We start from the raw sequence: 13,727 nt of genomic DNA, 5'->3' as shown, positions 1-13,727 counted from the left end.
GGACATTTTAGGGTGCCTGGGTGCAGGATGCTGTTCTCAGGACATTTTTGGGTGCCTGTGCTCAGTCCCCCAGGCACAGTCAGTGGCTTTGGAAGCTCTCCCATGGTCCCAGTGCACTCCCAGCTCGGTGAGCAGCTCCTGCTGGGCCCAGTTCCTGTAGGATTGAGCGTGGGCTGAGGCAGCTCCTGCATGCAGCTCCAAGGCACTGCTGTGCCCACCCTGAGCAATATCTGACCTCAATTCTCACTTTCAGCCCAGGATTCCTGGCATTTTCACCGGCAGGGTCCAGCTCCAAGCTTGTTCTGTCTGTAGGCAGCTGGAGACTGCCTGGCTTCCACTGAAGTCGAGGGAACAGGAATTAACATCTCACTGATTTTATGAGTCACAGGCTGTAGTTTTTCTGATCCTTCTAAAGGGACAAGAACACAAGACCTTATTCCCCTGCTCATTAAATCAATTGCAAGAACTCCAGGGGTTTTAATGGAAGCAGAGGGTAGCTCCTCATGAGAGGAACTCAGCATCAGAATAGAACTTTGGGGGAACAGCTGAAAATGTATTTAGACAGAAATAGCAATTGGGAAATTCACTTTGAAATAGCAAAAATACTTTTTTTTTTTAAGCAGTTAAGCAAGGCTTTTAGTTTGTATTCAGTAGGAATTGATTCCTTAGTGCAGGAGTGATTCACTTTAATTTTTTCATTTCTGAAGCCCAGTTTTCATAAAATAATCAATTTTGTGTTCAAAGCATGCAGCCATAGTTACAAAATAAATCCTGACTTTTTACCAGAAGTGTTTTCTAAAACACTTTGTGAGTGTTCTCTCTCTCATAATCTGAAACAAAAAGCAGCAACCAAACCCAAAATATTAATATACATTAAAAAGTCATGTTATTCCCTGCAAGCTATCATGTATCAATCTAATATAGTCAGTCAGCCTTAATAAAAAAGCTGAGTTCTGTTCTTTGTGTCTAGCTAAGGATTTTCAAGTTCTGTTTATTTCTTTTAATCGTGCTAATTGAAAGCAGCAGACAGAGCAAAGCTTTGTAAATAAACCCAGCTTAGACAAGACTTCAACAACTGCAGCATGCCTCCATGTTTTACTGGGGCTGGGAATTTTGTGTTTGTTTTTTACTGGGGCTGGGAATTTTGTGTTTGTTATTTACTGGGGGTTAGAATTTTGTGTTTATTATTTACTGGGGCTGGGAATTCTGTGTTTGTTATTTACTGGGGTTGGGAATTCTGTGTTTGTTATTCTCTGGGGCTTAGAATTTTGTGTTTGTTTTTTACTGGGGCTGGGAATTTTGTGTTTGTTATTTACTGGGGGTTAGAATTTTGTGTTTATTAGATTTCCAACAACTCTTTCTGCCAGAGCATAGCATTTATGTGAGTGTCTCAGTTTACATGCAGGCTGCTTCCTGAGCTCCTGAGGCCCATTTTTACTCAGAGAACACAGGGACAATCCCTGGGTACATCAGTGCCCTGCCCCTCGCTCACACAGGACTTCTCACACCAGGCCTTTGACACAACTGAGTAACAGACCTGTGGCATGATTTTAAAGCTCAGCATTTAAAATATTTTCGATTAAACATGTCCTAAACGTTGTTTGTTTCTCTGGGTATGTCAAACATGAGCTGCAGTGGTCAGTGGCACTGACCTCTGTGTGTGCTCCTCTCTAGGTTGATCCACTTTTTACCAGTGAAGTTAAGGAGAGAGTCAAAAGGTAAGAAGTGCATGTTAAAGCTGCTATCTGCTGAATGAAGGCACTTGGCTGCCCCTTTTTAAATGAAGTGTGTGCAAATGAGTGTCCATGCACAGCTCTGTGTGGCTGACAGCTCTGTTAGGATCACCTGGCATGGAACGCTCTCAGGCCAGGTATCACAAACACTGAACGTTCCAGAATAACCAGTGTGTTGATGTTTTGTGTTAAATCCCACCTGACTGACTCTGATTTAGATTTATTATTCACAGAACCATGGCAGGGCTGAAGGATCACCCAGTTCCACCCTCCCAGCCACGGGCAGGGACAGCCCCGAGCCCCCTCCAGGCTTGAACACGGCCAGGGATGAAACATCCCAAATGGCTCTGGCAGCCCCTTCCGGAGCCTGCCCCTCACAGGGAGGGATTCCAGAGCTCCCGGGAGCCTTTCCAGGGCTCCTTTGCCTCAGGAGGTCTCCTCTGGGTGTCTTTTGGCTGCAGGGCCCCCGGGGTGCACGTGCTGCAGGAGCTGCCCCAGCAGGAGCTGCACGCTGCTCTCAGGAGGAGCCTGGCCGTGGTGAACAGCTCCATCTCCGAGGGCATGTCTGCTGCCATCCTGGAGGTAACACCACCTTCCTGGGGTCACTCAGACAGGCCACCCTCCATCTGCACTCACCTTCTGCCACTGGAAATGCCTGTCAACCTTTGATGCCCGTGTTTCAAAGCTAGTGAAGACAAAACTAAAATATTTCTTTTTTCGAGTGTTAGCAATTAAGGTTTTCTTCCCTTGAACTGACAGTTTGTTGTGCTTTCTCTATTTATTTTTAAAGGCTAGAAGGTAATTTTATCAATCCTGCCAAATTAACAATACAGACCTGAGATGTAGAAATCATTCTGATTTACTGGGGTTGTCACCAGGCTTGATTCAACACCCACTTCCTTATAATGTTGCTAGAATGAACTTTCATTTACTTTTACATCCTTTCAAAAAGCAATCTAAGAGCTGTATTTGGTTATTTAATTCTGAAATGATTAATGAATGAATGGCACGCTGAGTTAATCCTTTTGCCATCAGTATTGAAAATTAATAACCAGTTTTATTTTATACCTGTCAAAGTAGGGCACTGCTTAGTATCAAGTGCTTTCTCAGAAAAAAAATAAGTGTACTTGAAGTGGAAGTTCTTTGGGCAAATGCCTTTCATTATTCCATTTGTTTTGGTGGGTGCTGAATGTTGGTTCATCAGGATCTCAGAAGATCACAGAAATTATTACACCATTTGTGTTAATGAGCCTCCATTTCTGTTTCTAATGAGTTGCATTTCCAGCATTTCCACTCATCTGAGAGTCCTCAGAGTAAACACCTCTCTGTCACCTGTGAGAAGTGAAGTTCTTTCCGTGGAGTTCTTTCCTGGGATGGCCAGCAGCAGGAAGGGCCATCTGCTGAGATCTTGTTAAATAATAAGGCTGAAAACTCTGCATAAAAATCTTCTGGTCCTAGGCTGGAGAAAACAGGCTTGAGTTTGGAAATGCAACTCTCATTGTCCTCAAAGTTCAAAATTTAACAAGGTCGTGAATCTGTAAACAGTATTTCAGAGTGAGATAAATATATAATAGATAAATGAGATAAATATATAATCCCATCTAGTTCAGCCTGCCTCGAGGTAGGGAAGAGCCAGGAGCCATCACTAATTACTCTGTCAGCCGGTTCTGAGATCTCTGAGATTTGACTGTAACTGATCTGTTTGTGTTTGGCATTTGAAGAAGAGAAAACAAAGCATTAGAGCAGACATTAAAAATGCATCTCTTCCTCTGAGAGCTCAGGAGCTGTGCACGTTCCTGGTGGAAAAGGCACCTCTGCTGAAAGGTTTTTGTGTTCCCTCTGTTCCTGCTAACATCAAGGTTTGGGCTCCAGCACCATTCCATTGGAGCCCTTTTCTGTGCTCTCAGGAATATTCCAGCTGTTGAAAAAATCATTACATTCTTATGCTTTTACCAAAGAGAAGCCATTTTACCAAAAAGTGTAGAAAAGGAAGTTGGAGAGACTCTACTGTGCCGTGAGGCACAATCCAGTCTTGGCCAACATGTGCAGCACTAGCAGTCTGGAATAAAAGCCAGAGCAAATTATAAAAATAAAATAAAAAACCCAAAAAACTAGAGATGAAGGGATGTGTTAAAGCAGTAAAACTGAAGAGCCAACAAGAAGATGCATAGGCTAGAAGGAAGAAAATGAGGGGCAATGCAGAAGACAGAGTGGTAAATAAAGCCTGCCTTTGCTCTATCAGCCCTCTAGTGCTGGGTGGAGATGCTTAGTGGGTAACGCTCCCACAGCTTCAATTTACACCCTGCATCCTCCTGCAAGAGCAGCAAAACTCATTTGCAGTCAAAATAATGTAACAAAACAGATGGCCAGTGGACTAAAATGTTGTTTTGTGCTATTATTCCTGGAACCTAGGTCAGTAAATTATACATATTTTCAACAATGCAAATGATTCTTTTTACTGCTTGAAAGTAGTCTAAGTATCTAAATTAAATTTGAAGCCGCTTCTTGCAGTAATTATTTACAGCCCAATCCATTTGGTTAAGGCCAGTGGCATAAAGGCAGCCCTGCATCTGAAGTATTTGGCCATCTGTTCTGTCTTTCAGCAGCTATAATTCATTGGTACCTGTGCATTTGGGGACCCGAAGATTTTCTTGTGTAGCAGTTCCTGCCCTCCAAGTCTGAGACAGAGCAAATGTCTTTCCCTTTAGAGTCTGGAAATGACAGGGAATTAAATATAAGCTCGGTGCTCAGCTTCAATCAGTCATCAGCTCTGTAGCTTCATTAATGTGTCTGAATGACCCCAGATCATCTGCTCCTTTCTGATACAAAGTGCAGAACAGGTTTTGTCATTAAGGGCTGTTATTTTTAGCACTAACTGCTGCAAAGCAGATGTTTGTGCCAGGGCTATGGAAATGCTATGCTCAGACTAATACACCTGCAGTGGTGATTTAAGCAGTGCTTTTCTTGGGTATTTTAAATTATTAAAATATGTTGTTAAGTCCCAGCAGTCCCTTCCTGTACCCTATCAGCCTGGGTATTTGTCTCTTCAGTTTTGTCCAAAGTATAAAAGATCATGGTTTTCTCCTTGGAGTTTTGTTTCCTTGCTGTGTGGACTGAAGCAGAATTGCCCCTCATGCAGGACTGTAATGCCAGCAATTAAAAATGCATTGACTCTGGAGTGCCCTCGTGCACTCCCTGGAGTGACAGGGAGTCAGGATGAAACACACTGAAGATTTGGAGTTTGTTTCTCATTTGACACTGAGACAATTGCACAATATGAGTATTGCTGGTTGTACAGTCAGTGCATCTCCAGACCCCCCAGTTCATCAGTAGTGATTCAAGCCTCAGACCAGGACACGTGTGAGCAGCAGAGCTGAGGGCCCAGGCTTTGCACAGCTCAGAGCTGCAGCTGTGTTCTGTGAAGTGGCTTGGCAGTGCTCTCTGGGGAATGGTGTTTTTCAATTAAAAATCTGGAGAGGTGGGAAGGGAGTTTGGGTTGTTGTTTCTGCTTTTCTTATTAAAATTGTCATCGTTAGCACCTCGAAATCCATGAATCCTTATAAACTGTTGTTTCCTTTTTTTTATATTCCTCTAGGCAATGGATTTAGAAATCCCAGTGCTGGCAAGGAACATTCCTGGGAATGCAGCAATAATAAAACACAAGGAAACAGGACTGCTGTTTTCAACTCCCCAGGTAAGCAAACCACAGAGCTTTGGGTTCATTGTCTGTCCCAGGCCTGTGTCTGGCTGGACACTTGGAGTTTCCTCCCAGCAGTTTTGCTCAGATTCTCCTTCCTGGAGCTGCCTGCCCTGCATTTGCAGTTCAGGCAGCTCGTACTAGGTGTCAGCCTTGCTGAAGGTTTGTGTGAGCTGCTCACAGCCACTTGTTGCACTGGGGCTTGAAGGTTCCAGAAGCAAACCCTGCAGGAGATGCTCTGGATGTGTCAGATTTCCCTTCAGTAATAACTGCAACAGGAACTTGTGTTAGACAAGCTGGAGCTCGGCAAGAGAATGAGCCTCGAGTTTCAGATGACACATTTTCTGTAATTTCTAGCAGTCAGTGTTAATGTAAAGTATTTTTAGATGCAAGATGTTGCTCAGTCAGAGAAATTAATGATAAAATTAAGCGAAGTGTTAGGATGAAGTCTCAGGGAAGTTAAATAAGAGTGGGAAGAGAGGCAACACTACCCATATTTCAATACTGGAAAGTTTCATTTCAGCATATTTTCCTGCATTAGGGCTTTGCTGTTGCATATTCATGTATGCCATGGAAAATGATTCTCAGAAAAAGATTCCCTCAGAGTTTTATCCAACTCAAGATTTAAAAAACATACTAGAATACACCATTTGATAATTTTACAAAGTAGAGAACATATTTATTTACATTATGGACTGTGTGATTAATGCATCCTATTAAGTTGTGTTTCTGGAAGGTGAATCCTCTTGGTTGGTTTTGAAGGAGTTTTTAATAGAAAAACTCTTCCAATTCAAGTATGGTTCTGTTTGTTTGTTTCTGGACTATTCCGTTTTTCCAGTGGTTTCTAAAAAACCCCAAATATTTCTTTGATAGCTTGTGTACATGTATTCCCTGAAAAAACCTCATTGGCTTCCAGCTCCTCCAAAACTCCCAGGACACAGAACCCTATTGAACAGGGGCCTGGGAGCTCTCCTGCTGTTAATGCTGCCACACTCTGTTGTTTCCCTCAACAGCCTGCCTGCATTTGGCTTGGAATTCAAATACATTATTAAAAACAGACCCAATTACCATCAGACATCCCTGTAAGGAGCCTCTTCTGTGGTCTCCAAGCATCCCACATTCCAGGGGTTTATTTGGGATTTGAGATCCATTAAAACTCTGCTGTGGCTTTCAGCCTGGGCAGAGTGCAGCTCGAAGCACAGAAGTGCTCCCAGTGCCATCAGGGACTCTGGGCAAAGGGCTGAGGACTGAAGGACTCTCTTTGCAGCAGAGCAGGAGTCACAGGCTGTCAGTATGCCTAGACCACTGTAATTTTAATTTCTATGAACCCCTTTTTGCCTGAGCTCCCTCCTCTGCTATGCCAGAGAGCAGAACCCCCCATCCCACTGCTGCTGCTGCCCCTTTTTGCTGTTCTTCTGTCTCAGAATCCCTTTGAGGTGAGGACTTGCATTACCACGTGAGCTTGCAGGAAATGTTTGTACTGGAATCAGCAAAGTTTGGGCAGCACCCCGAGAAGGGAAGGTGACATGCCCCTTCCTCTGCAAAACAGCAGCTGGAGCTCCGTTAGTGAAAGCCCTGTGGAACTTTATTGCTGTCACTTGATGCATGAACTCCCAGAGGCTGCACATGGGTCAGGAAAACCCTTCTTTCCAGGGCATGTCCTCGTCCCACTGCAGAGCTGTTGGAGAACTTTGTTCATGCAGAGGAGCTCAGAATGCCAAACCTCAGCACTCAGGGGTTTGGAGATAAAGTAACCACTTACTCCTGTTCCTTATCTCCCCAAACCATATCAAATACAGTTTTTAAGCCACTGCACACAGTCTGCCAGAGGTTGAGAGTCACATTAGATCAAAGAAATGCAATTAAGTTCGAAGACATTTTAATTGCTGGGACAAGGGACAGTGCCCATGGCACTTAGAATGCGACCTCAGAAGATTGGTCTGAGTGTGTTGGGACTGGAAAACATGTTCTGGTAGGAAACTTTTTGGGTTTTTTTACTTCGATTACTTTGACATCTTAAGTATCTTTTCTGCTGTGCCCTCAGATGCATCAAGTTAGTGAGGAAATGCCTTTAATCTACAAAAAGACTAGACCTGTGTCTAGGTGCTTGGGAGAGCCTGTCTCTGGCTGGCAGAATCTGGACCACCAAAGATGAGAAAAGTTTGGTGGATTAGAAAAGGAATTTTCCTTGCTGAGTTGGTGGATCCTGTCTGGTTGTGAGGATGCAGGCTGGACCACAGCTCAGGAGCACAAAGCATTGCTTATTTTCAGTTGTTTCTGATCTGAGGGGGGGAAAGCTTTGCAGCACCTTGGATAGGAGCAGTTGTGCCTGCTGTCTTTTGAAAGCCAAAGTAGAGGGGTATTCATTGACCATTATGCAATGAGAATTGTTTTAAATGCTGAGTGCTGCTGGCTTTCCTCTTGCTGGAAGTGAGCTTTTGTGGCTTCCAGGAAAGTAGGAAATGTTGTGTCTCGTTGCAGCCATCCTTAACCATTTGCATTTGGCTGGAAGTAGCAAAAGCCTTGCCAGTCACTGGAGCCAGCACTCAGCTGGAGATAGTTAACCTGGAAGGGAAAGCCCTGGAACGTTTTGTTCCTCACACTCCATCCTTTGTGCACATTACCGTGCACATCACTTTTAAATCATGGGTTGATCCTGCTGCTGCTTGAATTTGCAAGTTTATGGAATATTTGACACTGAGTTAATGGGACCTGAAGTAAAAAAAAAGTAAGAGATTAGAATGGGGCAATAAATAATGCAAAACTGTGCTAAAGGGGAAGACACAAAAAGTTACTCAGCAGGCTGGGTTTCAAAATTTTATCTTCCATGTCTGTAAAAGCTCACAGAAGGGCCTAAATGAAGAGAAGGAGGCAAATAAACTTCCAAGGCAGTAAGAAGGGACAGAGGTGGATGGAGCTGACCTGGGCAGCCCCTGTGAGGGTTTGGAGGGGTGGGAGGGATGCCCAGCCCCGCGGGGAGCAGCAGCTCTGCTGTGACATCCAGAGCTTTCCTCTGCCAGCCACGGGCAGGAAACAGCCCAGGGCTTCAGAGCTCTGCCCCTTCCCCCAGAGCAAACAATTCTGAGTTTGTGGCAGTGCCAGCACTCCAGCTCACAGCCAGCAGCACTGGGGGAGCACAGCTGGGCTCCACCTGCCCTCAGGTACCTCTGGCACTGCCTGCACACCTGGCCTCTGCCCCCCTGGGGTCAGTGCTGTTGTTTAAGAAGCACGTTTTTCTGTCTGCTGAAGCTGCTCTGAACTGGCTTAATTGCAGCCTTACTTTCATTATATAAATAATATATTAACCATGCATCTTTTTTTCATTATGTGTGAGCTGCGGCACCAGTGCAGCTCTCGTGGTAATTGAGGAATTATTCATCCTTTTTTACTCAGTGCACTCATTTTCCAGCTTTATCTCCTGGATACCTGTGCTTCTGTGTCTCTGCAAAATATTGGACAGGATTTATTTTAGGTACTACACAGAGGAGTTGACATTTTCTTCAGGGATGATTGGTCAATTTACCAGGAGAAAACTGTATTATGGATGTTGCTGTTGAAAAAGGCCTGTTTGTGGTGGAGCACTTCCCACGAAAAGGGCAGATGTGAGAGTGCTTCTGGACACACAGGAGATGATTTGCTCCCGTTTTTCTGGGTTGTGACTTACTGCTGAGCCTCAACTTTTACACTGTGCTCTGCTGCCACCTGTAAATTAATTATACCCACTCTTGTGAGGGAATGCAGGTTTGGTAGAAGTATGGATGGCCCCACGTAGTAAGGTAGCATAGAGATCACCTCCTTCACTTGGGCTGCTGAAAGCCATGCCCTTAGGTTTTACAACTGAAAGGCAATTTGTGAATTTGACCCCTCTTTCACCAAAACTGAAGCTACAAGGAAATATGGGAGTGCATAAATATTTGTGCAAACATCACTTGCACAAACACAGCAGAACAGCTGCTGGAGACGTGTTGCCTCCCTGTAATTACTTCATGTATCACGGGCCTCTGGAAAAGCAAAATGGAATTTTGCTGCACTTCCTGGACGAGCTCAGAGTTCTGGATGTCTGCACGCTGCAAGTCCAGACCTAGCACAAAACCACCACTGAAATGCGAGTCACTTGTAGTTAGGGGAGACACCTGGAAAATGAAGTTATTGCCAGCTGAAGCTGAGCATCCCAACCTGCAGACAAGCTAGGCCAGCTGCTCCGAGGGTACGAGGCAAAACCCAGATAAGTCACAGTGAATCTTCCCCATTGGCTTCCAGTGGGATTGCAAGTGACTCGTGGGTGGTCACACTGCATGAGGAGGAGGAGGGCAAAGCTGAGACGTCCTTACTCGCCACCTCCTGCTATTTTTCCATTTGCTTTTTCTCTCTCCTGCATTTTCTCAAATTTTATGCTTTGGACTCAGTTTGGCATTTTTTCCTGAGATTATCCTCAGCCCTAAGTATTGTAACTGTGAATAAGGATCTCATTTCTTCTATCATTTACATGTTTCCAAGTTTTTGTCCTCCATATCCACAATTTAAAAGAATGCTAATAGGACTACCTGTCAAGAAATGTTACATTGCTGCTTCTGCTCTTAGGTAATTTACATAAATTACTTTTAAACATTACTTTAAATAAAATCCTCCACAGGAGCATAAAATTAAAGTTGGGGGATGTGGTTCAGTGTGAACAGTATTTATGACTGTGATTTTCAAGGCAATTGGATGATTTCTGTTCAGTGATTTCCCCATCAGCGTGGCCCAGGGGTCACTTTTCACTGTGCATTGTGCACTGCAATTGCAAAGTTCATCCAAAAAAATCCAAAGTTCAACCCAAAGACCTTATAGCTGTGGAGGTTCTGAGACACTCTTGTGTACTCAGATTTTCAAGGATGGTTGTCTCCTTAACCTAATGTTGAAATGAACTCTGGTCTTAGCTGGGGTGTCTCCCTCCACAGCTACAGCCTGTGTAAATAATGGATCTCCTCCTCCCATCCTCTCTGTCCCCCGTCCCTGTGTGCTGATCTTCACTACCAGTTGTGTAATACATTAATTTCCCACTGCCACCAGAGCTGTCTGCCTTTCTGAGCTGAACCACAGCACTGCTCTGCACAGATCTGAGCACCTTTGTAATCAAGCTGAAGCATTGGAAGTTGTCTCTTGATGGGAAATGAGACCAGCTGCTCAGAACAGATTAGTTCAGACATCAGATCTCCCTTCACAGGTTTGAAGTTCAGAGTTTTCTCTTGCCTAGAAGTAAATGAGAGAGGCAGAGGAGCAGGCAGAGGACAGCTGTGATCTTTGGGCTCTGGTATTTTGCCCAGTGAAGTTAAAGGGAATATATGGCTTTTTTTTGTGTGTTTGTTGAGCTAACCCTGCTGTGTCTGTATGTGCCCAGGTGCTGCATGCCTGCTCCTATCTTTACACTGTGCTTGTGTTGGGACTTTCTTAGCCTTACCTTGAAATTCACTGAAGGTGTTGCAGTAGCAATGAGGTAAAAGTTTGGCTGAGCTGAGATCAAACATCTGATGCCAGTTGTCCTCCACGCAGAACAGGCAATTCATTTATAACCTGGGTTTCCAACCATTGGGTAGGCAGACAATTTTTTGTGTCATTAAATGTGAATTGTCTGGTTTTTAATGTCTTAGTTGGTGGGCTATGTAAAAAAAGAAAATTATTATTTATAAATCATTGTTTATAAATAAAGTATGGTACTTGACCTTGAAAAATGACTTAGGACAGCCTCATCTCCTGGCTCACAGTTGGACAGGTACCAGCTATTCCAGTATCATCAGGACTTTTACAAAGACATTTCAACTGATTCTTTTCTCCATCTTTTTTAGGAGTTCGTTGCGCTGTCCAAGAGTTTAATGAATGACCCCATTATGGAAAAGGAAATTATAAGAAGGGCCAAAGACTACGTGAAGAAGCATCATTCCTGGGAAGCTGAAAGGAAAACCTACCAGAATCTTGTGCAGAGGCTCCAGTGACTTGGCAGGCTGCAGCTGAGAGCCAGCAGAGCACTTTAATGATGGAAATGTGATTAGCTTTGGGTTTCTCTCGGGTTCCTGCTAGAAAAATAGTCAGACATTGTCATTGCAGTTGAACAAACCACGACCCCAGCTGCTGCAGACCCTGCCAGGTGTCCAGCTGAGCCCAGAGCAGGCTCAGTGTGGGGTCAGCACCCCTGGGGCAGGTGCCAGCTGTTTGCTGCTGTGATGCCCCCCAGGGCAGGGCATTCCTGGCACACAGAGCTCTCAGGAAACCTTCTGCCCCTGCTGCATCCCACCCCCCTGCAGCAGCAGCAGCAGCAGCTTCCTTCCCACTGCCACCCCTCCGAACACATCCAGGTGCACAGCACACACCTGGCCTAAAGCCCAGGCTGCACAACCACAGGGATCAATTATTGACACCAGAGCTTCCTTCAGCCTCCACCGAGGCAGCAGGAGCATCACAAACAGCACAGGCAGTGCTGATGCTGGGCAGAGGAGGAGCACAGGGTGTTCTGTGCTGCCCCTGAGCCCTGCAGCCCCTCCAGAGCATGGCCCAGCTCTCCTGAGCCTGCATTTCTGCCCCTGGGGCCAGGGCAGGAGGTTGGCCCAGGCCTGGCCCAGGTGCCAGAGCTGTGCCAGAGATGCTCTGTTACATAAACTACCTCTTGGTTTGCCAGTTCCTTTGGTCCCTCTGTGATTTACTTATTTGTTAAAATATTTATGAGACCTATGAAAAGGGATGGGGGGGTGGAGGTATTTTCAATTTACCGTGTGTTTTGCTGCTGTTTGTTCTTATTTGTGGCTTCTCAGGCTGCATTTCAATACAATGCAGCAGGCTTGTCTGAAAGTGAGACTGATCTCTGCTCAAAGTCCACACCAATCATCCCTGTCAGCCCAGGGATTATGGACATATCTTTGAGTCTGTAATTGGTCATCCAAGGACTTGCATCTAGAGAAAAAAGGAATGAGGGGCATTTTTGTAACTACTTGCTCTTAGGAGCCTGTTTGCTCTGTAAGGTCTGGAGCCTGCCCAAAGGAGAGCCTGTGAAATGTTTTCTGTTGACTTCAGTGGCTGTTGTGTCAGACTTTCTTTGTCACAATGAAGTTCACTGTGCATTTTAAGCTTTGCTCTCTATTTTTGATGTGTTGCAAGCTTCTGGTACAGTAAACAAGAAAGCAGTTTCAATGTTGTACATTGATTTCTCCCGGATTTCCCTCCTTGTTTTGTGCTGGGGCTGCTCAGCACTGCCTTCAGTAACAATCCCCAAGGGATTTAAAACCCCAGCACTGCTGCACTCCCTTCTGAGCACGATTTTCCTAAACACTCCTGGAGTGTCCTGTGCCACGGGATGGAGGTGCAGCTGTGCTCCCCCCGAGTTTAAAAGCCAGCAGCCAGCCCTGAGCAGGCTGGAGGGGTGCAGCTGAATGCTCCAGCTGGCTGTTGCTGCTGTCCCAGGAGAGCAGGGGACCTCCAGGGCCCTGCTGGCTGCCTTTTGGCCACTGGATTTTCAGCATCACATACTGCAGGGGACCTTCATAGGGAATAAAAAAGGACTTTTCCAGCTAACTGAGCCAACTTCAGGGCGCCCTGTTCCTCAAAACCTCTCTGAGATCTCTGCCAGCTCACTTCTGATGCTCTGCTTGATTGGCTTTGATCCTCAGCCATCCCCCCTGCCCTTCCAGTAGTATTGGTTGTCTTCTGAGAAAAGCAGGTTTTTAAAAGCAAATAAACAAATCCACAGTGTGGGGTAGAAGCCTAAGCACTGAGCTGATGGTAAGTGATTAGTAAGAGTAATGATTAGAAAGCTTTTTCTGCAGCCTGATACATTTATTACTGAGCTTCAACTATAAATACATTGATCTGGAATTTGTGCTATTCCCGCAAAACAAAATATGTTCAAGTGAGAAACTGCGCTACGCCCTCGGAATGTAATTAACATATGATTTTTCAGGCTGTATTTAATCTATAAATATGAAATCTGCATCTGGGAAGCAGCATGCTCATTTGCATGTGCTAAGCACGGCAGAAGCACAAACAGCCCTTGCACGAGGGATGCACGCGGGAGGAGAAGGGAACCGGCCCAAGGTGCCGTGAGCTGAGGGGGCACTGGGCTCTGGGACACCCACCAGCCTCTGAGGGCTCTCCCTGGGCCAGCACTGCAGGGATTTCATGGTCACCAGCTGCGACTGGGTTGACGTTTCACATCTCACCCAGCTCTGACGGCCCAGGCCTATAAATACTCAATGAGCCTTGAGAGTCCTTGTAAGGAAAATATGAGACCCATGCAGGCAGTTTTGGGTGTAATTATCTTTGCAGCAACT

At 45.2% G+C, this 13,727-nt stretch overlaps 1 protein-coding gene across 3 annotated transcripts in view; it reads left to right on the top strand.

The window, feature by feature from the left end:
* GLT1D1 (glycosyltransferase 1 domain containing 1) overlaps positions 1–13,389 on the top strand; it is a 45,892-nt gene extending 32,503 nt beyond the window's left edge. For 2 of the 3 annotated variants that reach the window (XM_053959828.1, XM_053959829.1), the window contains exons 9-12: positions 1,675–1,718; positions 2,195–2,315; positions 5,329–5,427; positions 11,256–13,389. In XM_053959828.1, the coding sequence (XP_053815803.1) occupies positions 1,675–1,718; positions 2,195–2,315; positions 5,329–5,427; positions 11,256–11,402 (411 nt within the window). In that variant the 3' untranslated portion in view covers positions 11,403–13,389. The remainder of the gene's footprint in view (positions 1–1,674; positions 1,719–2,194; positions 2,316–5,328; positions 5,428–11,255) is intronic. The other variant, XM_053959830.1, reaches the window with a different exon arrangement.
* The last annotated feature ends 338 nt before the right edge of the window (positions 13,390–13,727 follow it).

This window comes from Vidua chalybeata, chromosome 18, assembly GCF_026979565.1.
Source record: "Vidua chalybeata isolate OUT-0048 chromosome 18, bVidCha1 merged haplotype, whole genome shotgun sequence".
In the NCBI taxonomy this organism is placed as follows: Eukaryota; Metazoa; Chordata; class Aves; order Passeriformes; family Viduidae; genus Vidua; species Vidua chalybeata.
This window is presented reverse-complemented; position numbering and strand designations above follow the sequence as displayed.